General features: G+C 44.2%; 1 protein-coding gene across 8 annotated transcripts in view; it reads left to right on the plus strand.

Moving 5' to 3' along the window:
* LOC110507293 (focal adhesion kinase 1-like) overlaps nt 1-24,678 on the plus strand; it is a 134,169-nt gene that overhangs the window by 12,405 nt on the left and 97,086 nt on the right. For 3 of the 8 annotated variants that reach the window (XM_036937428.1, XM_036937436.1, XM_036937420.1), the window contains exons 1-2: nt 8,446-9,295; nt 23,680-23,888. In XM_036937428.1, the coding sequence (XP_036793323.1) occupies nt 9,220-9,295; nt 23,680-23,888 (285 nt within the window). In that variant the 5' untranslated portion in view covers nt 8,446-9,219. Of the gene's footprint in view, nt 1-1,781; nt 1,812-8,443; nt 9,296-23,679; nt 23,889-24,678 lie in introns of those variants that run through there. The other 5 variants (XM_036937443.1, XM_036937453.1, XM_036937413.1 and 2 more) reach the window with 4 other exon arrangements.

A 24,678-nucleotide genomic window follows, 5' to 3' on the forward strand; every position in this document is an offset into this window, starting at 1 on the left:
GCTGACAAGGTAAAAATCTGTCTTTCTTCCCCTGAACAAGGCAGTTAACCCACTGTTCCTTGGTAGGCTGTCATTCTAGATAAGAATTTGTTCTTAACTGACTTGCCTAGTTAAATAAAGATTTTAGGAAGGAAGGAAGGAAGGAAGGAAGGAAGGAAGGAAGGAAGGAAGGAATGAAGGAAGGAAGGAAGGAAAAATACTGGATTATGGTGCCATCCAGCGAAAAAATAAATATTCCGATATTGTCAAAATGATACGATATGATATATTGTCAAAAATAATATCCCGATATGTAACTATCGATTTTTTTTTCTTCTCCCCAGCAAAAAGTAGTGCACCTTGTAGGGAATAGGGTGTAATTTGTTGACTAGTCCCCGTCATATTCATATGAACACGTCTAAAGAAAACCTTTATTAACCATTCATTCTCTAATACAAACAAAACAGTGGCATTTCATAGTCACATCAATATTACATGATAGAACCATTTATTTTGATCAGTGAGGGGGGAATATACAATCACTGTACCATATAATTGCTAACTTCTCTCAGTTTCTGGCTTAGTTTCCTAGGTCATGACTACGTCCATGTCATTTGAAGCCCTGGCGCTCAACATGAAACATTTTCAAAAACAACTGAATTGACTTATTTCCATCTGAAGTCTTACATCATGAATCACTTATTCATTCACTGCTGTTTTCTCAGATCATCTCTCTATCATCTCCTCCGCTGTGCTTTCTGCTGAGACAGGTTTAGTCAGGAATAATGAGCATTATGATTAACTGATGAGCTTAGCTGCTCCTGGCTCCTCACTGATAGCAGGACCACTGTCTGCCAGTCGGTCAGTGGAGGCTGCTGATGGGAGGACGACTCATAATAATGGCCAGAACGGAGTAAATGGAATGGCATCAAACACATCCATGTGTTTGATGTATTTGATACCATTCCACTCATTCCTCTCCTCTGCAGCCATTACCACGAGCCTGTCCTCCCCAATTAAGGTGCCACCAACCTCCTGTGCTGTCTGTCTGTCTGTCTCTGTCTGTCTGTCTTTTCATCTGTCTAATAATGTAGCCAGCCCTTCAGTATCCCACCCTAAAGAAGCCAGTGAAATTCTGATGTGGTATCTAGTAGAGGTCGACCGATCGACCGATTTCAACGCCGATACCGTTTATCGGAGGACCAAAAAAGCTGATACTAAGTAATCGGACGATTTAAAAAAATAATTAGACTGACTGCAGACAGGCAGACAGGGAGCGCTGTGCTGAATCCAAAACACTGTGTGTGGACAAAATAGCCTAGACTGCTTAATGCTTATTAAATTAGGGCTAATCAATTGTAAAGTCATCAGAAACAGAAGCACATCCTCCTCCCTGTGTCAAGATTGGGTGCGTTCCATCCAGGATTAATCCTCTTTCTTTCTTCCTTTCTACCACTTTCACCACCATCTCTCCAAATCAATTCATGAGTCACCAGCCTGCTACCATCATGCTGGCCTTTAAGAAATGTCCAGTACCATCAATGTATAATGTTACTACTTGAGATGACAGTCACCATTACATCACCTGAAACAGCAAAGGTTCTGTGCAAGCAGGCCAAGACCCCAGTGCCTTTGGCAGTGCAGTCTAACAGCCTCTGGGCTGTGCTGAACAGATGACCTCTAGGGGGCTGTATCTGCACAGGTGCTGCTGGCTACTGGCTTCTGGCTGGCCTCCACAGTCTGCTCATGTAAATACCCTGAGTAATGCCATCCTAACATACTTCTCTCTGTTTCCCTTGCAGATATTTCCAGGATATCATCATACTACGCTGGTATGTACCGGGGGATTTTACCCTGGCAGCAAAGATTCTGTCAATTTAAGTTATTAGTGCTATGTGTATTTTACCCTGGCAGTAAAGATTCTGTCATTTAAAGTTATTAGTGCTATGTGTATTTTACCCTGGCAGTAAAGATTCTGTCATTTAAAGTTATTAGTGCTATGTGTATTTTACCCTGGCAGTAAAGATTCTGTCATTTAAAGTTATTAATGCTATGTGTATTTTTACCCTGGCAGTAAAGATTCTGTCATTTAAAGTTATTAGTGCTATGTGTATTTTACCCTGGCAGTAAAGATTCTGTCATTTAAAGTTATTAGTGCTATGTGTATTTTACCCTGGCAGTAAAGATTCTGTCATTTAAAGTTAATAGTGCTATGTGTATTTTACCCTGGCAGTAAAGATTCTGTCATTTAAAGTTAATAGTGCTATGTGTATTTTACCCTGGCAGTAAAGATTCTGTCATTTAAAGTTAATAGTGCTATGTGTATTTTACCCTGGCAGTAAAGATTCTGTCATTTTAAGTTATTAGTGCTATGTGTGAAGTGCTGGTTGAGTGTGTGCAGTTATTATAGAAAAAGGACAAACTGCACCTAGACTTGCTCTAGATGAGTGCAGCCAGATTGTATTCTACATGTTGTTCCCTATACAGTACGTACAGCTATTCCACATGTTGTTCCCTATACAGTACGTACAGCTATTCTACATGTTGTTCCCTATACAATACATACAGCTATTCTACATGTTGTTCCCTATACAGTACATACAGCTATTCTACATGTTGTTCCCTATACAGTACATACCGTTATTCTACATGTTGTTCCCTATACAGTACATACAGCTATTCCACATGTTGTTCCCTATACAGTACATACAGCTATTCCACATGTTGTTCCCTATACAGTACATACAGCTATTCCACATGGTGTTCCCTATACAGTACATACAGTTATTCCACATGTTGTTCCCTATACAGTACAAACAGTTATTCTACATGTTGTTCCCTATACAGTACATACAGCTATGTGACTCTGTTAGCTTCCTGGAGGGGGCCCATGGCTGAAGCTAAAGGCATGATGGGGCTGTCTTCATCTCCTGCAATCAGCATTTCTCTCTGATTCTTCATCAATATTTAATTGTTTGAACAACATGTACTGGAGAAAATGATCTATTGGAAAATATCAGTATTAGTTGCAGTAAACATCTCTGCAAAGGAATGAAGGAATGAAAATCTCTTCCAGTTTGATAGCTATTTAATTTCTCACCAGACTTACAGTTTTGACTTAAATCGTCTTGAAAATCTACGGCAAGACCTCAACATGGCTGGCTAGCACAGCCTGTTCTCATAGTTTCACTTTGGAATTGCCATAATTGGATGAACGTACATTTTTGACCCATTCATTCTGTGTGTTTACAGGGTAATTCTGTGTGTTTATGGGGTAATTCTGTGTGTTTACAGGGTAATTCTGTGTGTTTACAGGGTAATTCTGTGTGTTTACGGGGTAATTCTGTGTGTTTACAGGGTTAATTCCGTGTGTTTACAGGGTAATTCTGTGTGTTTACAGGGTTAATTCCGTGTGTTTACAGGGTAATTCTGTGTGTTTACAGGGTAATTCTGTGTGTTTACAGGGTTAATTCCGTGTGTTTACAGGGTAATTCTGTGTGTTTACAGGGTTAATTCCGTGTGTTTACAGGGTTAATTCCGTGTGGTTACAGGGTTAATTCCGTGTGGTTACAGAGTTATTTTCGTGTGTTTACAGGGTTATTCTGTGTGTTTACAGGGTTAATTCCGTGTGGTTACAGAGTTATTTTCGTGTGTTTACAGGGTAATTCTGTGTGTTTACAGGGTTAATTCCGTGTGGTTACAGAGTTATTTTCGTGTGTTTACAGGGTTTAAACAGAAACAACTCAAAGGGTAAATGTGCCTTTTTCATTCAGTATCATCAAGTACTCTCCCTGCTTGTGAGAGAATTGTGAACTGCCGTGGCGCAGGGGTCTAAGCAGTGTGCTCAGGCTCAGAGCCTTGTGAGAGAATTGTGAACTGCCGTGGCGCAGGGGTCTAAGCAGTGTGCTCAGGCTCAGAGCCTTGTGAGAGAATTGTGAACTGCCGTGGCGCAGGGGTCTAAGCAGTGTGCTCAGGCTCAGAGCCTTGTGAGAGAATTGTGAACTGCCGTTGCGCAGGGGTCTAAGCAGTGTGCTCAGGCTCAGAGCCTTGTGAGAGAATTGTGAACTGCCGTGGCGCAGGGGTCTAAGCAGTGTGCTCAGGCTCAGAGCCTTGTGCCATTGGGTTATTTTTTAGTGTTATTTATTTATTTATTTATTTATGTAGCTCCAACAAAGGCATATATCCACATCCTTCACATGTCCCAAATCGAAGGCTCTTTCTTGTGACCAGCCTGGTCCAGCGATGATCAACAACCAACTTGACAGAGCTTGAAGAATATTAAAAATAATAATGTAATGTGTAAATATTGTACAGTCCAGGTGTGCAAAGCTCTTAGAGGATTACCCAGGAATACTCACAGCTGTAATCACTGCCAAAGGTGATTCTGGTAGATATTGACTCAAGGGTGTGAATAGGGTTTTCACTTTGTCATTATAGAGTATTGTGTGTAGATGGGTGAATTCAGGCTGCGACACAACAAAATGTTGAATAAGTGAAGGGGTATGAATACTTTCTGAAGGCACTGTATGTATGTATGGAGCTGGAGCCCATTATTCTAGACATAATGGGGTTTCTAAGCTGATATCTAGGGCTCGGAGGCAGCCATGTTCCCTGTGCGAGTGTGTTGCGACAGACTATCAGTGGAAACATCTCTAAATTCTCTCTGTACTCACAGGGTTAGGACGGAGCTGGCTGTGAGGACAGACAGGTTAAGTGGTTAGTTGTGTACAGTTAAATAACATCCAGCTGATTGGTTGTGTTGATCCATAGTCAGTCAGCAGTATTGGAGAGTCGTGGCCTGGCCAAGACTGGATAACTGCACCAAAAGCCGGTATCATCTGACAGACTGACGTCCTCTTGAATGGGGTGCAGTATAAACAGAGTATGAACCATCCTGCATCAGTTATACAGTACATACCGACACTTTTACCAGGGTTCATATTAGAGGTCAACCGATTATTATTTTTTTTTAACGCCGATACCGATTATTGGAGGACCAAAAAAAGCCGATACCGATTAATCGGCCGATTTTTTTCCTATTTATTATTTATTTGTAATAATGACAATTACAACAATACTGAATGAAAACGTATTTTAAGTTAATATAATACATCAATAAAATCAATTTAGCCTCAAATAAATAATAAAACATGTTCAATTTGGTTTAAATAATGCAAAAAGAGTTGGAGTAAAAGTGCAATTTGTGCCATGTAAGAAAGCTAACGTTTAAGTTCTTTGCTCAGAACATGAGAACATATGAAAGCTGGTGGTTCCTTTTAACATGAGACTTCAATATTCCCAGGTAAGAAGTTTTAGGTTGTAGTTATTATAGGAATTATAGGACTATTTCTCTCTATACCATTTGTATTTCATTAACCTTTGACTATTGGATGTTCTTATAGGCACTTTAGTATTGCCAGTGTAACAGTATAGCTTCCGTCCCTATCCTCGCTCCTACCTGGGCTCGAACCAGGAACACATCGACAACAGCCACCCTTGAAGCAGCGTTACCCATGCAGAGCAAGGGGAACAACCCCTCCAAGTCTCAGAGTGAGTGACGTTTGAAACGCTATTAGCGCGCACCCCGCTAACTAACTAGCCATTTCACATCGGTTACACCAACCTAATCTTGGGAGTTGATAGGCTTGAAGTCATAAACAGTGCAGAAGCACATCGAAGAGCTGCTGGCAAAACGCACGAAAGTGCTGTTTGAATGAATGCTTACGAGCCTGCTGCTGCCTACCATCGCTCAATCAGACTGCTCTATCAAATCATAGACTTAGTTATAACATAATAACACACAGAAATACGAAACTATCATCTCGAAAACAAGATGTTTATTCTTTCTTTATCTAACGGGTGGCAGCCATAAGTCTAAATATTCCTGTTACATTGCACAACCGTCAATGTTATGTCATAATTATTTAAAATTCTGGCAAATTAGGCGGCCCAAACTATTACATATTCACTGACTCTGCGTGCAATGAACGCAAGAGAAGTGACACAATTTCACCTGGTTAATATTGCCTGCTAACCAGGATTTCTTTTAGCTAAATATGCAGGTTTAAAAATATATACTTCTGTGTATTGATTTTAAGAAGATTGATGTTTATGGTTAGGTACACATTGGAGCAACGATACGCACCACATCGATTATATGCAACGCAGGACACGCTAGATAAACAAGTAATATCATCAACCATGTGTAGTTAACTAGTGATTTTGATTGATTGATTGATTATTTTTTATAAGTTTAATGCTAGCTAGCAACTTACCTTGGCTTACTGCATTTGCGTAACAGGCAGTCTCCTCGTGGAGTGCAATGAGAGGCAGGTGGTTAGAGTGTTGGACTAGTTAACAGTAAGGTTGCAAGATTGATTCCCCGAGCTGACAAGGTACAAATCTGTCATTCTGCCCCTGAACAGGCAGTTAACCCACTGTTCCTAGGCCGTCATTGAAAATAAGAATGTGTTCTTAACTGACTTGCCTGGTTAAATAAAGATTAAATAAAGGTGTCATTTTTTCTTTCTTTTTTCGGCCAAATTGGTGTCCAATAATACAGATTTCCGATTGTTATGAACACTTGAAATCGGTTTTTATCACCTTGTTATGTAGTGTTGTTTTGGCCTCTTATGTGAATGGATGGTGTCCCTGGTTCTGTGTCTGATTTGAGGTAGACAGACACACAGGCTTGAAGCATCTGTATTCCGCTTGAAGAAAGCAATGCTGCAGCACCTTGGCGTTGCTTGAAGGTTAGTGTGATTTAGTGGAAGGTTTTAGTTTGTGGAGAGCTAGGCTAGATCTGGCTGTGATAAATCACTGCTTGGTTACATAATGAAAGCTGTTCATGGCAGGTGCAATCTACTCTCTCTTTGTTTCAGCTACAGGCCCAGAAAAACATGTTGCAAAAACACACACACACACACACACACACACACACACACACACACACACACACACTCACTTCTGAATGTTTAAACGGACCATAGAACTGCCTGTGTGTGATGTGTGTAATGAGTAGAGTGAGATTTGTCTCTTGATTGGGTTTGTTGTTTTCATGTCGGGGTGATTCACAGCCACAATTAATATTGTTATTTGTTCTTCTCTAGTTTTACAGACATCTTGAATAATTGTCATGGTAATTGCAGCAATTAAAACATTTTGTTGGTCTCACACTATGTCCCAAATTCCCTATATAGTGCACTACTTTTGACCAGAGCCCTATGGGCCCTGATCTAAAGTAGTGTACTATAAAGAGACTAGGGTGCCTTTTTGGATGAAGCCTTAAAGTGTGTTAATGCGCTCGCTGAAAATTAGGAATTGATGTAGCACCCCTTGAGAGGAATTGATTGAATTCAATTTATACTGGGTGCATGTGGAAAAAGGATGTACTATAGACAGAAGGCCTATACTGTGAAAGAACCCAATGACAACCAGATCTCTCTCCTCTCTATAGTGAATAATTGAGGTTGTGCCTGTGCTGGAGAGAACTATAGAACAGCACCATCCTGTAGAGCTGTTGAGGTAGTCAGTGGGTACAAACCAGGCCGTCTGTCTGTTCACAGAGTTTCAATTGAGTGGAGTGACTAAACACATCAAACTATCGTTTTCTGGGTCAATCATCTGTCAAACTCATTCCCCAAGTGTCAGGGGGTTTTCACTCCCCCGTTGTACATGATTGATGAACTAAGGAAGATCACTGATTAGTAAGGAACTCTCCTCACCTGGTTGTCTAGGAGACGCTAGGCCCCCCATGGAATGCATTTGACCCCCCCGGCTGATTTAAATGATCAAAGCTTGATGATACCATTGTGTTTTGCAGCAGGTTTAGAACTGCTTGTTTATGTAATAGTCTAGGCCTAATTCATGCATTATGACGTTGTTCCATAGAACCTCTGTTCTGTTCTGTGATTGGTGGAATCAAAAGGCTCCATTGCCACTAAGACAGGGAGATAGCTGTGACCTCATCACACCACAGATCCAGTATCTGATCCCAGACATTCACTAGGATGGTGATAGCATTGCAGAGTTACTTTTCATATCACTGAAAACATCTTATGTAACGTCATCAATATTCCTCTTCCTCACCTTGGAGGAAAATGGAATGCTGCAAATGGAAAACATTCAGGAGAGAGGAGGAGAGGAAGAAGGGAGGAAATGAGAGAGGGAGGGACATGTTTTGATTGATAGCCAGAGTTGTAAGGAGGAGAAAGAGGAGGAGGAAGAAGAGATATTGTTTGCTAATGAACTGAACGCTAGTCATGACCCTGGATGTAACAGCCGCTGTCCATTTTGTAAACAGGAGAAGAGCTGAGTGTAGTTCCCTAAATGAGGTTCCCTCTCTCTCCTCCCTTCCTCCCACCCTGCCTCCCGCCTCCCTCACTTTCTCCCTACCTCTACCTCTCTCTCTCTCTGAGTCACACACAAACCCAGCTCACACTCCCTCCTGACACAGCCGACTCGGCAGCAGGGTTTAACAGCAGCAGCAGCAGCAGCAGCTTGTCCTGGATTACAAGGCTGTCACATTGGAGTAGACAGGCGGTTGTAGTGCTGAACTAACTGAAGGATTGTTTTGGTTTTTTGCCTCCTCTGTGTCTTCTACTACACTGTTTTCCAAGTCAGCTGCCTCCCGGGCTTGATTAATTTACAAGGCTGTGCAGAGGCACGCAGAGGGATTTATTTAGAGGCTGGAAGCCAACGCTGAGGGGATCTGAAGAGGAATCGGAAGATAAGGAGCTGACAACACAGACCTGTCCCATATTGATCTTCTGTCTCTCTGTCTCTGTCTCTGTCTCTCTCTCTCTCTCTCTCTCTCTCTCTCTCTCTCTCTCTCTCTCTCTCTCTTTCTCTCTCTATCTCTGTCTCTGTCTCTCTCACTCCCTCTTGGAGTGACACCAAACACCTCTGACCCGGAAACAGCCTGTCTGTCAGGCAAGGTGGATGTTAGGATTAAAACCTCTTGAGGATTTCACTGAGTTGCTCCCTTGACGTCTTCTCCTCCTCACCCCACAGTTTTCTCCCCTGAGGCAGGGCTGTGTGATCGGGTCCGAGGGGGGCAGCGGTAGGGGCTGTGAGGAGCGGAGAGGGGCTGTGCCGGGGTCCTCAGGGGCAGAGGAAGAAGCAGCAGCCTGGCCTGGCCTCTATGCGGTTGTGGAAGGGGACAGGGTCAGGGAGCCTGGGGCTGGTTCAGGCTGCAGGGTCTGGTGGTGGGATAGAAAGACAGGCGCTGCTGCGGCCATCATGGAGAGGAGTGGCTGCATCCCCCTATGCTGGGCCCGGGGCGCCTGTGTTTATGCTCAACACCCTCCACTCCCAAGTATGTACTGTGTACACACAGCAGATATGTTATGCACACTAGGTGCTTCTAGGTAGAGCCTTTTAACCAGTGTTCATCTCAGTGTTTTTTAGAGGTCTTTCTGTTGATGATGGCTGTGTTTGGATGTGTGATGAATATGAATGTGATTTAAGGCTACACTGACTGAATGTAATTTGCCATGCCCTGCTTTATGCAGGTAATATTTCTGCCTCTCCTACTATACCATGCCAAGACGTCAGGTGCGCTGAATGGCAATGCCCCAATGTGTACAGTAGCACTGTACCGTATGTTGCCATAGAGACAGAGGTATTCTTCTGTCATCTGATCACCACAACAAACCAAGCCACGGTGGTTATTAAGTCATCCATGGCTGTGAAAGTAATCAGTACAGCATCTAACACAGGGTTTCCCAACTCCAGTCCTCATTTTTATTGTAGCCCTGGACAAGCACACCTGATTCAACTAATCATCAGGCCCTAAAGGAGTTGAATGAGGTATGTTTGTCCCAGGTTACAACAGAAATGTGTGCTGGTGGGGGTACTGGAGAACCGGAGCTGGGAAACGCTGACTACTGCTGAGCACTGACTTACAGGAGGACTGCTGTCTGTCCCCTGAACATATTACGGAGCAGAGGGGTGAATTCCCATTAGTCTTGAACTGATTAAGTGTCGGGCAGGGCTGTGATTAGTGTTCTTGTGAGGAGAGGGGATAGCTGTTGAATAACTAGGCCAGGTAGAGCGAGAACTGCCCAGGCAACAGCAGTAGCAGCAGAACTAGCAGCAGTAGTGGAAGAAGAAACAGAAACAGAACTATCAACAGTAGAAACAGAACTATCAGCAGTAGAAACAGAACTAGTAGTAGTAGGAGAAACAGAACTATCAGCAGTAGAAACAGAACTAGTAGTAGTAGAAACAGAACTAGTAGTAGTAGAAACAGAACTAGTAGTAGTAGAAACAGAACTAGTAGTAGTAGGAGAAACAGAACTATCAGCAGTAGAAACAGAACTAGTAGTAGTAGAAACAGAACTATCAGCAGTAGAAACAGAACTAGCAGCAGTAGAAACAGAACTATCAGCAGTAGAAACAGAACTAGCAGCAGTAGAAACAGAACTAGCAGCAGTAGAAACAGAACTATCAACAGTAGAAACAGAACTAGTAGTAGTAGGAGAAACAGAACTATCAGCAGTAGAAACAGAACTAGTAGTAGTAGAAACAGAACTAGTAGTAGTAGAAACAGAACTAGTAGTAGTAGAAACAGAACTAGTAGTAGTAGGAGAAACAGAACTATCAGCAGTAGAAACAGAACTAGTAGTAGTAGAAACAGAACTAGTAGTAGTAGAAACAGAAACAGAACTAGTAGTAGTAGAAACAGAACTAGTAGTAGTAGAAACAGAACTAGTAGTAGTAGAAACAGAACTAGTAGTAGTAGGAGAAACAGAACTATCAGCAGTAGAAACAGAACTAGTAGTAGTAGAAACGGAACTAGTAGTAGTAGAAACAGAACTAGTAGTAGTAGAACAGAACTAGTAGTAGTAGAAACAGAACTAGCAGTAGTAGAAACAGAACTAGCAGCAGTAGAAACAGAACTAGCAGCAGTAGAAACAGAACTAGTAGCAGGTAGAAACAGAACTAGTAGTAGTAGAAACAGAAACAGAACTATCGGCAGTAGAAACAGAACTAGTAGTAGTAGAAACAGAACTAGTAGTAGTAGAAACAGAAACAGAACTATCGGCAGTAGAAACAGAACTAGTAGTAGTAGAAACAGAACTAGTAGTAGTAGAAACAGAACTAGTAGTAGTAGAAACAGAACTATCAGTAGTAGAAACAGAACTAGTAGTAGTAGCAACGGAACTAGCAGTAGTAGAAACAGAACTAGCAGTAGTAGAAACAGAACTAGCAGCAGTAGAAACAGAACTAGCAGCAGTAGAAACAGAACTAGCAGCACTAGCAGTAGAAACATAACTAGTAGCAGTAGAAACAGAAACATAACTAGTAGCAGTAGAAACAGAAACATAACTAGTAGCAGTAGAAAAAGAAACAGAACTAGCAGCAGTAGAATCAGAACTAGCAGCAGTAGAAACAGAACTAGTAGTAGTAGAAACATAACTAGTAGCAGTAGAAACAGAAGTAGTAGCAGTAGAAACAGAACTAGCAGTAGTAGAAACAGAACTAGTAGCAGTAGAAACAGAACTGGTAGTAGTAGAAACAGAACTAGCAGTAGTAGAAACAGAACTAGCAGCAGTAGAAACAGAACTATCAGCAGTAGAAACAGAACTAGCAGTAGTAGAAACAGAACTATCAGCAGTAGAAACAGAACTAGCAGCAGTAGAAACAGAACTATCAGCAGTAGAAACAGAACTATCAGCAGTAGAAACAGAACTAGTAGCAGTAGAAACAGAACTATCAGCAGTAGAAACATAACTAGCAGCACTAGCAGTAGAAACATAACTAGTAGCAGTAGAAACAGAAACAGAACTAGTAGCAGTAGAAACAGAACTAGTAGCAGTAGAAACAGAACTAGCAGCAGTAGAAACAGAACCAGAACTAGTAGCAGTAGAAACAGAAACAGAACTAGTAGCAGTAGCAGTAGAAACATAACTAGTAGCAGTAGAAACAGAACTAGCAGCAGTAGCAGTAGAAACATAACTAGTAGCAGTAGAAACAGAAACATAACTAGTAGCAGTAGAATCAGAAACAGAAATAGTAGCAGTAGAATCAGAAAAACAGAACTAGTAGCAGTAGAAACAGATATAGTAGCAGTAGAAACAGATTCAGAACTAGCAGTAGAAATAGAACTAGTAGCAGTAGAAACAGAACTAGCAGCAGTAGCAGTAGAAACAGAACTAGTAGAAACAGAAACGGAACTAGTAGCAGTAGAAACAGAACTAGTAGCAGTAGAAACAGAACTAGTAGTAGTAGAAACATAACTAGTAGCAGTAGAAACAGAACTAGCAGCAGTAGAAACAGAACTAGCAGCAGTAGAAACAGAACTAGTAGTAGTAGAAACAGAACTAGCAGCAGTAGAAACAGAACTAGTAGCAGTAGAAACATAACTAGTAGTAGTAGAAACATAACTAGTAGCAGTAGAAACAGAACTAGCAGCAGTAGAAACAGAACTAGCAGCAGTAGAAACAGAACTAGCAGCAGTAGAAACAGAACTAGCAGCAGTAGAAACAGAACTAGTAGCAGTAGAAACATAACTAGTAGCAGTAGAAACAGAACTAGTAGCAGTAGAAACAGAACTAGCAGCAGTAGAAACAGAACTAGCAGCAGTAGAAACAGAACTAGTAGTAGTAGAAACAGAACTAGTAGCAGTATAAACAGAACTATCAGCAGTAGAAACAGAACTAGCAGCAGTAGAAACAGAACTAGTAGCAGTAGAAACAGAACTAGTAGCAGTAGAAACAGAACTAGCAGCAGTAGAAACATAACTAGTAGTAGTAGGAGAAACAGAACTATCAGCAGTAGAAACAGAACTAGCAGCAGTAGAAACAGAACTAGTAGTAGTAGAATCAGAAACAGAACTAGCAGCAGTAGAAACAGAACTATCAGCAGTAGAAACAGAACTAGCAGCAGTAGAAACAGAACTAGTAGCAGTAGAAACAGAACTAGTAGCAGTAGAAACAGAACTATCAGCAGTAGAAACAGAACTAGCAGCAGTAGAAACAGAACTATCAGCAGTAGAAACAGAACTAGCAGCAGTAGAAACAGAACTATCAGCAGTAGAAACAGAACTAGCAGCAGTAGAAACAGAACTAGCAGCAGTAGAAACAGAACTAGCAGCAGTAGAAACAGAACTAGTAGCAGTAGAAACAGAACTAGTAGCAGTAGAAACAGAACTATCAGCAGTAGAAACAGAACTATCAGCAGTAGAAACAGAACTATCAGCAGTAGAAACAGAAGAAGCATCAGCAGAAACAGAACTATCAGCAGTAAAAACAGAACTAGCAGCAGTAGAAACAGAACTAGCAGCAGTAGAAACAGAACTAGCAGCAGTAGAAAGGGAACCTGCAGCAGAAACAGAAGAAGCATCAGCAGAAACAGAACTAGCAGCAGAAACAGAAACAGCAGCGGTGGCAGCTGCTTTACTGTCTCCCTGGATACCAGTATCTATCATGAGTCCTGGTGCTTTAGAAAAGCCAGAACAGAATAACACTGGGGAAGTCTTCCCTTCTGTCTTCATCTATTTAGAGGCTCTGGCTCTCCTTCTAACTGCATCCTCCAGGGTTAGTGTAAACGCAGCATATATTAAACCCAGGCAAAGCCTTGATGTAGTTGTTTGGGGGGGCTGGATAGTTCTGTATGAGCTGGTACAGTAGGCAGAGGATGAGAGGAAAGGAAGCTTTAATCCAGGGAGGAAGTAGCTGCATCAGTAGCAGGTCGTAATGAGGATGTAGGAGTGTAGAGCAGAGCCGTGGGACTGCGGGAGAGAGTCAGTGGGAAACCGCTTCGGTCCCCACAGGCTATAGGATAGATACTGGATGCGTTCTAATTGTCACCCTATTCCCTATAGAGTGCAGTACTTTTGACCAGGGCTCATAGGTGCAGTATGTAGGGAATAGGGTGCTGTTTGGGACGTGACCATACAGGCTGCAGAGGCAGCAGGTGTTGTACCCTGAGCACTAACTCCACAGTAAAGGATGGTGATGGTGAAGGTATGGTGCTCCATGTACTGGACATGATGTGATCATTTCTACTGTACTGTAGAAGGAGGGGTTTTGTTTGAGCCCTTGGTTCATGGTAATGCCGTTGGGGCCAAATGGATCAAATCAAATTGTGTACTGTGACTCACTTGTCCCCACACACAAACACACGTGTATACACACACACACACACACACACACACACACACACACACACACACACACACACACACACACACACACACACACACACCACCCCACCCCACCCCACCCCCAATCAGTCACACTGATCTGTGGTGTTTTGTTAACATTTCTTGGTCAAAGCAAGAGATTTCAAAGCCATTAAAAGATAAGGCTTAGTTTTCAGCTGGAGAATGTTGTGGTCAATGAAACATGTGAGATGCAACAGCATTAAAGGACACTGTCACGTTCTGACCTTAGTTCCTTTTTATGTCTTTGTGTTAGGTTGTTCAGGGCGTGAGTTGGGGTGGGTAGTCTATGTTCTTTTTATATTTCTATGTGTTTTAAACTGACCACCATCATTCCTGTTCCCAAGAACTCTTAGGCCTCACGCCACAATGACTACCGCCCTGTAGCACTTACTTCTTTAATAATGAAGTGCATTGAGAGGAAGGTTATGGCCCACATTAACTCCATCATCCCAGACACCCTAGACCCACTCCCAATTTGCGTACCGCCACAACAGATCCAATACACGACGAAGTGCATAAAGTTCCCTCTGCGCTCACAACAAGCAACCTCTGACAAAAGTCCCTCTACTTCTATTCGAGGTGGAAATTATGAATCAGACACCTTATTGATATCAACCGCTCACAGTCCTCCTAGAATCAGAAGTTTTTTTGACTCAATGGAGGAACGTAGTCAGAGAAATGCTGATGAATGTCTTGTTTGAGCTGTATGCAACTGGTTCATCTCTGATGCTCACAGGCAATGTGTATTGGAAGAGATTTCTGAATGTTCTTCGTCCAGCATACACCCCTCCAACCAGACATGCTTTATCTACTTATTTTCAAGATGCAGAGTTAAAGTGAAGGTCAAGCAAATCATAGAGAAAGCAGGCTGTATTGCAATCATCTCTGATGGGTGGTCAAATGTTCGTGGGCAAGAAATAATTAACTACATCATCTCCACCCCTCAACCAGTATTCTACAAGAGCACAGACACACCGGCCTCTACATTGCAGATGAGCTGAAGGCAGAAGAGAGCCAAGGAAATGGTTAGGTATGTGAAGGGTCATCAAGTTATAGCAGCAATCTACCTCACCAAGCAAAGTGAGAAGAAGTGCACCACATTGAAGCTGCCCAGCAGCACCCGTTGGGGTGGTGTTGTCATCATGTTTGACAGTTTCCTGGATGGGAAGGAGTCTCTCCAAGAAATGGCCATATCACAGTCTGCCGATATGGACAGCCCCATTAAGAGGATCCTCCTGGATGATGTATTTTGGGAGAGAGGGGTAAGCAGCCTGAAACTCCTGAAACCTATAGCAGTAGCCATTTCACGGATTGAGGAAGACAATGCCATCCTGTCTGATGTTCAGACTCTGCTTGCAGATGTAAGAGAAGAAGTCCGTACTGCCCTGCCCACTTCACTGTTGCTCCAAGCAGAGGAAACTGCAGTTCTGAAATACATCAAAAAGCGTGAAGACTTCTGCCTGAAGCCAATACACGCCGCAGCGTACATGTTGGACCCAAAGTACACTGACAAGAGCATCCTGTCTGGTGCAGAGATCAACAAGGCCTATGGTGTCATCACTACCGTGTCTCGCCACCTTGGCCTGGATGAGGGCAAGGTTCTTGACAGTCTGACGAAGTGCAAGGGCTTTGGGATGGAGATGCAATATGGCAGTCGTGCCAACATATCTCATCACCCACCTGGTGGAAGGGACTATGTGGATCTGAGACTCTTTCCCCTGTTGCCTCCATCATCCTCCAAATCCCACCAACATCAGCCGTCTCAGAGCGCATCTGGTTCTTGGTAGGGAACACACACACCAAAGCACACAACAGGCTGACAAATACAAGGGTTGAAAAATTGGTGGCCATCCAGGCAAATTTGAGGCTTTTTGAGCCTGACAACGAGCCATCCCCAACAAGGTTGGAAAGGGACAGTGAACATGAGGCCTCAGAGTCTGATGTTCAAGAGTTGGACATTGAGGAGGTCCAGGGAGAAGACATGGAAGCCTGAGAGGAAGACAACCAAAGCTTTAGTTTCTAGACTATCATTTTACAGATGTATGTTGAGAACATTTTTGGGAGATGCGATGGATCATTGGGGATCATTAGATATTCCCTTTCTTTTGTTGTTCAGTGAAATCATCCCATGTGAAGAGTCAACTCATTTAAATATAGTTCAATTCGTAACTAAATTGTTTTTTTTTATTTCTATTGGAAGAATTTAATAATTTACAATTGCAGTGTGTGTACTTATGATAAGGTAAAAGGTTTATGTTTCTGTCTCCATATGATATGGGGCGGCAGGATAGCCTAGTGGTTAGAGCGTTGGACTAGTAACCGGAAGGTTGCAAGACTGAATCCCTGAGCTGACAAGGTACAAAGCTGTCGTTCTACCCCTGAACAGGCAGTTAACCCCCTGTTCCTAGGCCATCATTGAAAATAAGAATTTGTTCTTAACTGACTTGCCTAGTTAAAAAATAAAAATTAAAAATATGGTAAATATATCCAATGCAAAAAACATTTACATTTAAATGGAATTCATATTAATTTGCATATATTTCCGTTCATCCCCATTAATTCCCATATAGTCCCGTTAATTCCCATGGAAAGTTTCCACCTCTGAATATTCCCCAAAATGTGCAACCCTAGTCCTGACTCTCTGTGGTCACTAAAGATCCCATGGCACTTATTGTATGAGTATGTGTCTTAACCTTGGTGTCTTTGCTAAATTCCCCATCTGGCCCTCATACCATCATGGCCACCTAATCATCCCCAGCTTCCAATTGGCTCATTCATCCCTGTAACTATTCCCCAGGTTGTTGCTGTGTTTGAAAATGTGTTCTCAGTCAATACCAGACCTGATTCCCCCTAGTGAGAGTAGACCAATGAAATGAATCCATCGGCTGCACAGCAAGCAGTTGGGTGAGGTCCTTTCTCTTCAGGACTAGAATTAACAGTCCTGTTCTACATGTCTATGTTCTCTAACCAAGGTTTTGAGACCTTAGAAATATTGACTTTTGTGTGTGTGTGTGTGTGTGTGTGTGTGTGTGTGTGTGTGTGTGTGTGTATACACGTGTCTTTCTCTCTGAATGAAGATGGTTGTATGTTGAACCTTAAGATAACTGTACAGGTGTCCAGTTGCAGCTTGTCCCTCTGCCTTGCACCATGCTTGTTTGAATTGAACGCTTCCTCTCAGTAGAAAATGAACTCGCATGCCTCCAAATCTAGTTCCTATTTCCTTTGCATACTTTAGTATTTGACTTTTGTTTTCATTATTGTTCACATTCACAGTAAGTTGCGTTACATCGCCTGGCCTAGCTGCTGAATGGGCCCTCCCTGGAGATAGCCTGGCCTAGCTGCTGAATGGGCCCTCCCTGGAGATAGCCTGGCCTAGCTGCTGAATGGGCCCTCCCTGGAGATAGCCTGGCCTAGCTGCTGAATGGGCCCTCCCTGGAGATAGCCTGGCCTAGCTGCTGAACGGGCCCTCCCTGGAGATAGCCTGGCCTAGCTGCTGAATGGGCCCTCCCTGTAGATAGCCTGGCCTAGCTGCTGAACGGGCCCTCCCTGGAGATAGCCTGGCCTAGCTGCTGAACGGGCCCTCCCTGGAGATAGCCTGGCCTAGCTGCTGAACGGGCCCTCCCTGGAGATAGCCTGGCCTAGCTGCTGAACGGGTCCTCCCTGGAGATAGCCTGGCCTAGCTGCTGAATGGGCCCTCCCTGGAGATAGTCTGGCCTAGCTGCTGAACGGGCCCTCCCTGGAGATAGCCTGGCCTAGCTGCTGAACGGGCCCTCCCTGGAGATAGCCTGGCCTAGCTGCTGAACGGGCCCTCCCTGGAGATAGCCTGGCCTAGCTGCTGAACGGGCCCTCCCTGGAGATAGCCTGGCCTAGCTGCTGAATGGGCCCTCCCTGGAGATAGTCTGGCCTAGCTGCTGAACGGGCCCTCCCTGGAGATAGCCTGGCCTAGCTGCTGAACGGGCCCTCCCTGGAGATAGCCTGGCCTAGCTGCTGAACGGGCCCTCCCTGGAGATAGCCTGGCCTAGCTGCTGAACGGGCCCTCCCTGGAGATAGCCTGGCCTAGCTGCTGAACGGGCCCTCCCTGGAGATAGCCTGGCCTAGCTGCTGAATGGGCCCTCTGTGAGTTGGGAAAAAGGCCATGTTTTTCTTCACCCCAGTGAAACAGTGGAACAGAAGTCTATGGTTGCTCAGTAGTGCTGATGAAGTGCTGGTTGACTTTCATTGGAATTGACACGTGTTGTTATAGCAGCGTTGCTCTGGCCAATGTGGGCTCAGACTACTGTCAATAACTAACCTAGAGAGAAGACTGCAGTCCCACAGTCAATCCCTCTGAGCCACGAGACACTGTTACACAATCTCTTTAGGATGAGACTACAGTACAACTAGAGTAATGAGGTCAATACTCTCACGAGCTAGACAGACAGTGGGCTACTCTATTGATTATATTATCTAAGCTTATATACCAAGCTTTGTCCATACTACAAGGAAATGAAGAATTAATTTGATAACTAAACATCCCACGGCAATGACCTGATGTCAACATCGAATAAACAAGTATTTTGATTGATGTTGGATTGAGTTGAAATAACGAGGAAACAATGTTGTCATGTTTAACCCTGAGGGATAACAACTAGACTCGTATTATCCTATTATCCTATTAGCAGCCTGTTATTATCAGGCTGATATTATTCATGGGATAACCCAGAGTGAGTTCATGTACAGTAATTGAGACATATATGTCAGTCTTACAATCAGATGGGTGTTATTTGGGGAGTCTGTATCACCCCTGTTAACCATCTCTCTCATCTCCTAGTCTACTGGCCCTCCAGCCTCTCAGTCACTACAAGGGATGTGTGTGTCCGTCTGTGTCCTATAATGATTAGCCTAACCTAGTAACAGGTCTTTCAGAAACTATAGTAGGGGAATTGGCTGAGGCCGTCAGTAGACATACATGCTAGAAAGTTCCTGATAATGTTGACAAAAGGTTTATTTAGTAGGTCTATTTAAGAGTGTTAAACCTTAAAGATGTTTGACATTAAGTCATTTATCATTCTTCCATACAGTAGGTTCACTCAAGGAGCTTTGTCAGTATGATGAGGCATTTTGTCAAGTCGGCTAATTTCATAAACGTTTCCCGGCAGGTATAACTTTGTCTTCTATGAAAGGATTCTTGGTTGTGTGTGTGTGTGTGTGCGTGTGTGTGTGTGTGCGTGCGGGAGAGAGTATCTCAGTTAGAGGTGACTGTAGGTCAATCCGTAAACTAGCAGAGTCAGCAGATAGGCTAGGCTATACTTCCCCCTCATCACTGTCCTTGTGCCTGCTCTGCTGACTACTGACTGGCTGACTACCGACTGACTGGCTGACTACTGACTGACTACTGACTGACTGGCTGACTACTGACTGACTGGCTGACTACTGACTGACTGGCGGACTACTGACTGACTGGCGGACTACTGACTGACTACTGACTGACTGACTGACTGACTACTGACTGACTGGCTGACTACTGACTGACTGACTACTAACTGACTGACTACTGACTGACTGACTACTAACTGACTGACTACTGACTGACTGACTACTGACTGGCTGACTACTGACGGACGACTAACTGACTACTGACTGACTGACTGACTACTGACTGGCTGACTACTGACTGACTGACTACTGACGGACAACTGACTGACTACTGACTGACTGGCTGACTACTGACTGGCTGACTACTGACTGGCTGACTACTGACTGACTGACTGACTGACTGACTGACTGACTACTGACTGACTGGCTGACGACTGGCTGACTACTGACTGGCTGACTACTGACTTACTGACTGACTGGCTGACTACTGACTGACTGGCTGACTACTGACTGGCTGACTACTGACTGACTGACTACTGACTGACTGACTGGCTGACTACTGACAGACTGACTACTACATTTTGTAATGGTTAGGTTGATACGAATGAATGCACTAATATGTGGACTCACGTGGCTTTTTGTCATCTTTGAAAAAAAATACTTTACATCGGAGTTGTGCCTGTTGTCATAGAGATGGATAGAGGAGTCATCATGGATATAACCCGTTTTAGCGTTGTCGTTGAGGGCTTCCACCATTTTAAAGTAGTCAACTGGGTGGGGATTCCTATGAGTTGGTAGAAATCAACCAATGAAAAATAAGAAAATGTACTACTTTAAAATGGAGATAGTATGGGCAGCACCATTGAGGCTGTCACAGACATTTTAATGGCACAGATACAAAGATGAGTCCTCTATCGATCTCTATGCCCTATTGTTCACATGTGTATCTTCCATCTAAATGGTCCTACCTGATCTAGTCTTTGATCTGTCTTTGAGGACATGTATTTCCATTGTTAGAAGAAAAAAATATCTTTATATATATATACATTAATAAATAAAAATTCCATTGTTAGAGCGGTCGCTTGACTATCTTGTCAGTATAATTGACAATCTTTCCTCACATTCACAAAGGTTTGTGTGTTGTTGCCCTACTGTCCTCCTATCAACCATGTTGTTGACTCCTCCTCCCAGGCCGGCCCTCCTATCAACCATGTTGTTGTCCTCCCAGACCGGCTCTCCTATCCTCCTATCAACCATGTTGTTGTCCTCCCAGGTCGGCCCTCCTATCCTCCTATCAACCATGTTGTTGTCCTCCCAGGCCGGCCCTACTGTCCTCCTATCAACCATGTTGTTGTCCTCCCAGGCCGGCCCTCCTATCAACCATGTTGTTGTCCTCACAGGCCGGCCCTCCTATCAACCATGTTGTTGTCCTCCCAGGCCGGCCCTCCTATCAACCATGTTGTTGACTCCTCCCAGGCCGGCCCTCCTATCCTCCTATCAACCATGTTGTTGTCCTCCCAGGCCGGCCCTACTGTCCTCCTATCAACCATGTTGTTGTCCTCCTAGGCCGGCCCTCCTATCAACCATGTTGTTGTCCTCCCAGGCCGGCCCTCCTGTCATCCTATCAACCATGTTGTTGTCCTCCCAGGCCGGCCCTCCTATCCTCCTATCAACCATGTTGTTGACTCCTCCCAGGCCGGCCCTCCTATCCTCCTATCAACCATGTTGTTGACTCCTCCCAGGCCGGCCCTCCTATCAACCATGTTGTTGTCCTCCCAGGCCGGCCCTCCTGTCATCCAATCCACCATGTTGGCTGGGCTCCCACTAAGCACGCCTTGTTTACTCAACTCCGTCTGTCACCAAGCCAATCACAGCCTGCCTCTCTCTTCCTGTGGAACTGAACTCCATTCTGTCTTGCCTGGGTAACAGCAGCCACGGTGGAGTTAGGCTAGGCTAGCAGCCTGACTGTTCACAGCATTCACATTATTCACAGGACTGTGTTGTGTTGTGGAGCTGGAGGACTCTTGTGAATATAGACAGGCTTCTGGGCTTGCCTCGCCTTCCCCTCAGCTCAGGAAGAGAGAGGAGCTATGTTGTGTTGCAGAGAGGACTCTGGCCTCGCCCCCCTCAGTTCAGTCCAGGAAGAGCTCTACCATGAAACAGCAGTGACATGTTGATCACAGCACAGGCTTCTCCTCTTCTCAACCAGGAAGAGCTCTGTGCCGTGTGAGGAGACAGGAGTGATGACTCACTGTGGCTCCTGAGCGGACAGGACGCATTGTGATAACCAGGATGTGACGTGACTGGACAGGAAAGACGTGAATGTGTTGTTCACTTTGTATGTGTGTGAATGAGAGAGAGAGAGAGCGAGAGAGAGAGAGGAATGTGTGGATAAGAAGAAGTGTGTTTGTGCCTGGAAGAAACCAAGAAGAAATCCCATGGACCTGTCGATTCTCTACTGGGTAACCTCGTGGACATACTCTACTGTGTAACCTAGTGGACATACTCTACTGTGTAACCTAGTGGACATACTCTACTGTGTAACCTAGTGGACATTCTCTACTGTGTAACCTAGTGGACATATTCTACTGGGTAATCTAGTGTGCTGTTGCTAAAGCACTAATGTTGTCACAACGGAACTCTACAGTGGAGTGTACCTGCTGGCCCTTTATCAGTAAAGGTAGGAGGAGTGACTGATTGGACTGTTGTTGCTGTGCTGGTGTTAGATCAGAATAGTAGTGTTTGAATTGAGTTTTACAGGAGTTTATTAAAGAACAACTCTGAAAGGAAGTTGTCCAGTCGTGGGCTCAAATGGACCAGTTGTGTCTGTACTGATCTCCATTGCTTCAATGTTGTCTGACTGATTGTCAAGAGTTAGGATATTTACCTCTGTCTTCATACATGTGTTCTGCCCGGGTTACCAGAAAGTACCATCGAAGAGGTCGCCATCTGAGAATGTGTGTGTTTTTGGTGTTAAGGGCAGGTTTTCCTGTGGTGCTCTATTCTAGTGATGTTACCAACAGCAGATACAGTCAGGAAGGCTGAGGAATGTCACTGAGCTGCTCTGGGTCAGTCTTTCCAAAACACTAGAAAAGCCATGTTTTAACAAGCACAGCGGTACTGTCTTGGCTGTACCTATTACCACACACACACACACACACACACACACACACACACACACACACACACACACACACGCACACACACACACACACACACACACACACACACACAGACACACAGACACACACACACACACCCCAAATTTCACCCCTGACCGTTTCTACCATAATCCAAACAGCTTATGTATAATGGCCCCAGTTTGTGGTTTGTGAGGAGGGTTGTTTTAATGCTGGCAGTGCTTCTGACAGTGCTGCTCCCTGCTCACTCTCCAAAGCCACCCAGCTGTCTGGCCAGCCTACTGTAGCAAGCCCAGCTCAGTCCACTTCAACCTGCAGACCTCACTGTTATCTGTCAGCCTGTCCAGCCGTCCGTTTGTCTGTTCTATTCTCTCCAGTCCACTTTTGTTACTGATTACAGATGAATTTATTATGGTGAGAAAGTTACACAGTCGTCTAGTGGGAATTCACCTGAAGCCTTCTCTCTCTCTACCTCCTCTCTCTCTACCTCCTCTCTCTCTCTCTCTCTCTCTCTCTCTCTCTCTCTCTCTCTCTCTCTCTCTCTACCTCCTCTATCTCTCTCCCCCCCTCTCTCTCTCTACCTCCTCTCTTTCTCTCTCTCTCTACCTCCTCTATCTCTCTCTATCTCTCTCTCTCTACCGCCTCTATCTCTCTCTCTCTCTCTCTACCTCCTCTCTCTTGCTCTCTCTCTCTCTCTCTCTCTCTCTCTCTCTCTCTCTCTCTCTCTCTCTCTCTCTCTCTCTACCTCCCCTATCTCTCTCGCTCTCTATCTCTACCTCTGCCTCCCCTATCTCTCTCTTTGCATCCCTCCTCTCTCTCTCTCTTTCTCTCTCTACTTCCCCTATCTCTCGCTCTCTCTCTTTCTACCTCTCCCTCACCTATCTCTCTCTTTGCATCCCTCCTCTCTCTCTCTTTCTATCTCTACTTCCCCTATCTCTCGCTCTCTCTCTACCTCTCCCTCCCCCATCTCTCTCTTTGCATCCCTCCTCTCTCTCTCTCTCTCTCTTTCTCTCCCCTCTGTCTCTCTACCTTCAGAATATGACAGACAGCTAGCCCCCACCAAAGGAAGCATGGCGTCAGCGTGCCTGGACCCCAACCTGAACCACCATGCTGGGTTGGGCGGTGGGGTGTCAAAGCCGGGGACCATGGACCGCGTGCTCAAGATCCACCACTACTTGGAGAGCAACAGTGAACCATCCACCTGGGCCAGCCACATCCGCCACGGAGACGCCACTGACATCAGGGTGAGCTGAGCAGCTGATTGGGTAAACACAGTTTACCACAGTTACAGCAACTATGCTTCTTTAGGTTACTGTCTGTATAGTCTCTCCCTATCATTCGTACAGTAGGGACACATACTGTCCATACAGACAGACAGTTACCTATCAACTCTACCAACTAGACAGACAGACAGACAATTACCTATCAACTCTACCAACTAGACAGACAGACAGACAGACAATTACCTATCAACTCTGCCTACTAGACAGACAGACAGACAGACAGACAGACAGACAGACAGACAGACAGACAGACAGACAGACAGACAGACAGACAGACAGACAGACAATTACCTATCAATTCTACATACTAGACAGACAGACAGACAGACAATTACCTATCAACTCTACCTACTAGACAGACAGTTACCTATCAACTCTACCAACTAGACAGACAGACAGACAGACAATTACCTATCAACTCTACCTACCAGACAGACAGTTTACCTATCAACTCTACCTACTAGACAGACAGACAGACAGTTTACCTATCAACTCTACCTACTAGACAGACAGACAGACAGACAGACAGACAGACAGTTACCTATCAACTCTACCTACTAGACAGACAGACAGACAGACAGACAGACAGACAGACAGACAGTTACCTATCAACTCTACCTAGTAGACAGACAGACAGTTACCTATCAACACACTGAGTGTCCCAAATGGCTCCCTGTTCCCTATACAGCCCTATAGGCCCTGGTCAAAAGAAGTGCACTATTGCTGCTTTTCAACTTTAACATCAGTGTTA

The sequence above is a fragment of the Oncorhynchus mykiss genome, chromosome 2 (assembly GCF_013265735.2).
Source record: "Oncorhynchus mykiss isolate Arlee chromosome 2, USDA_OmykA_1.1, whole genome shotgun sequence".
Taxonomy (NCBI): domain Eukaryota; kingdom Metazoa; phylum Chordata; class Actinopteri; order Salmoniformes; family Salmonidae; genus Oncorhynchus; species Oncorhynchus mykiss.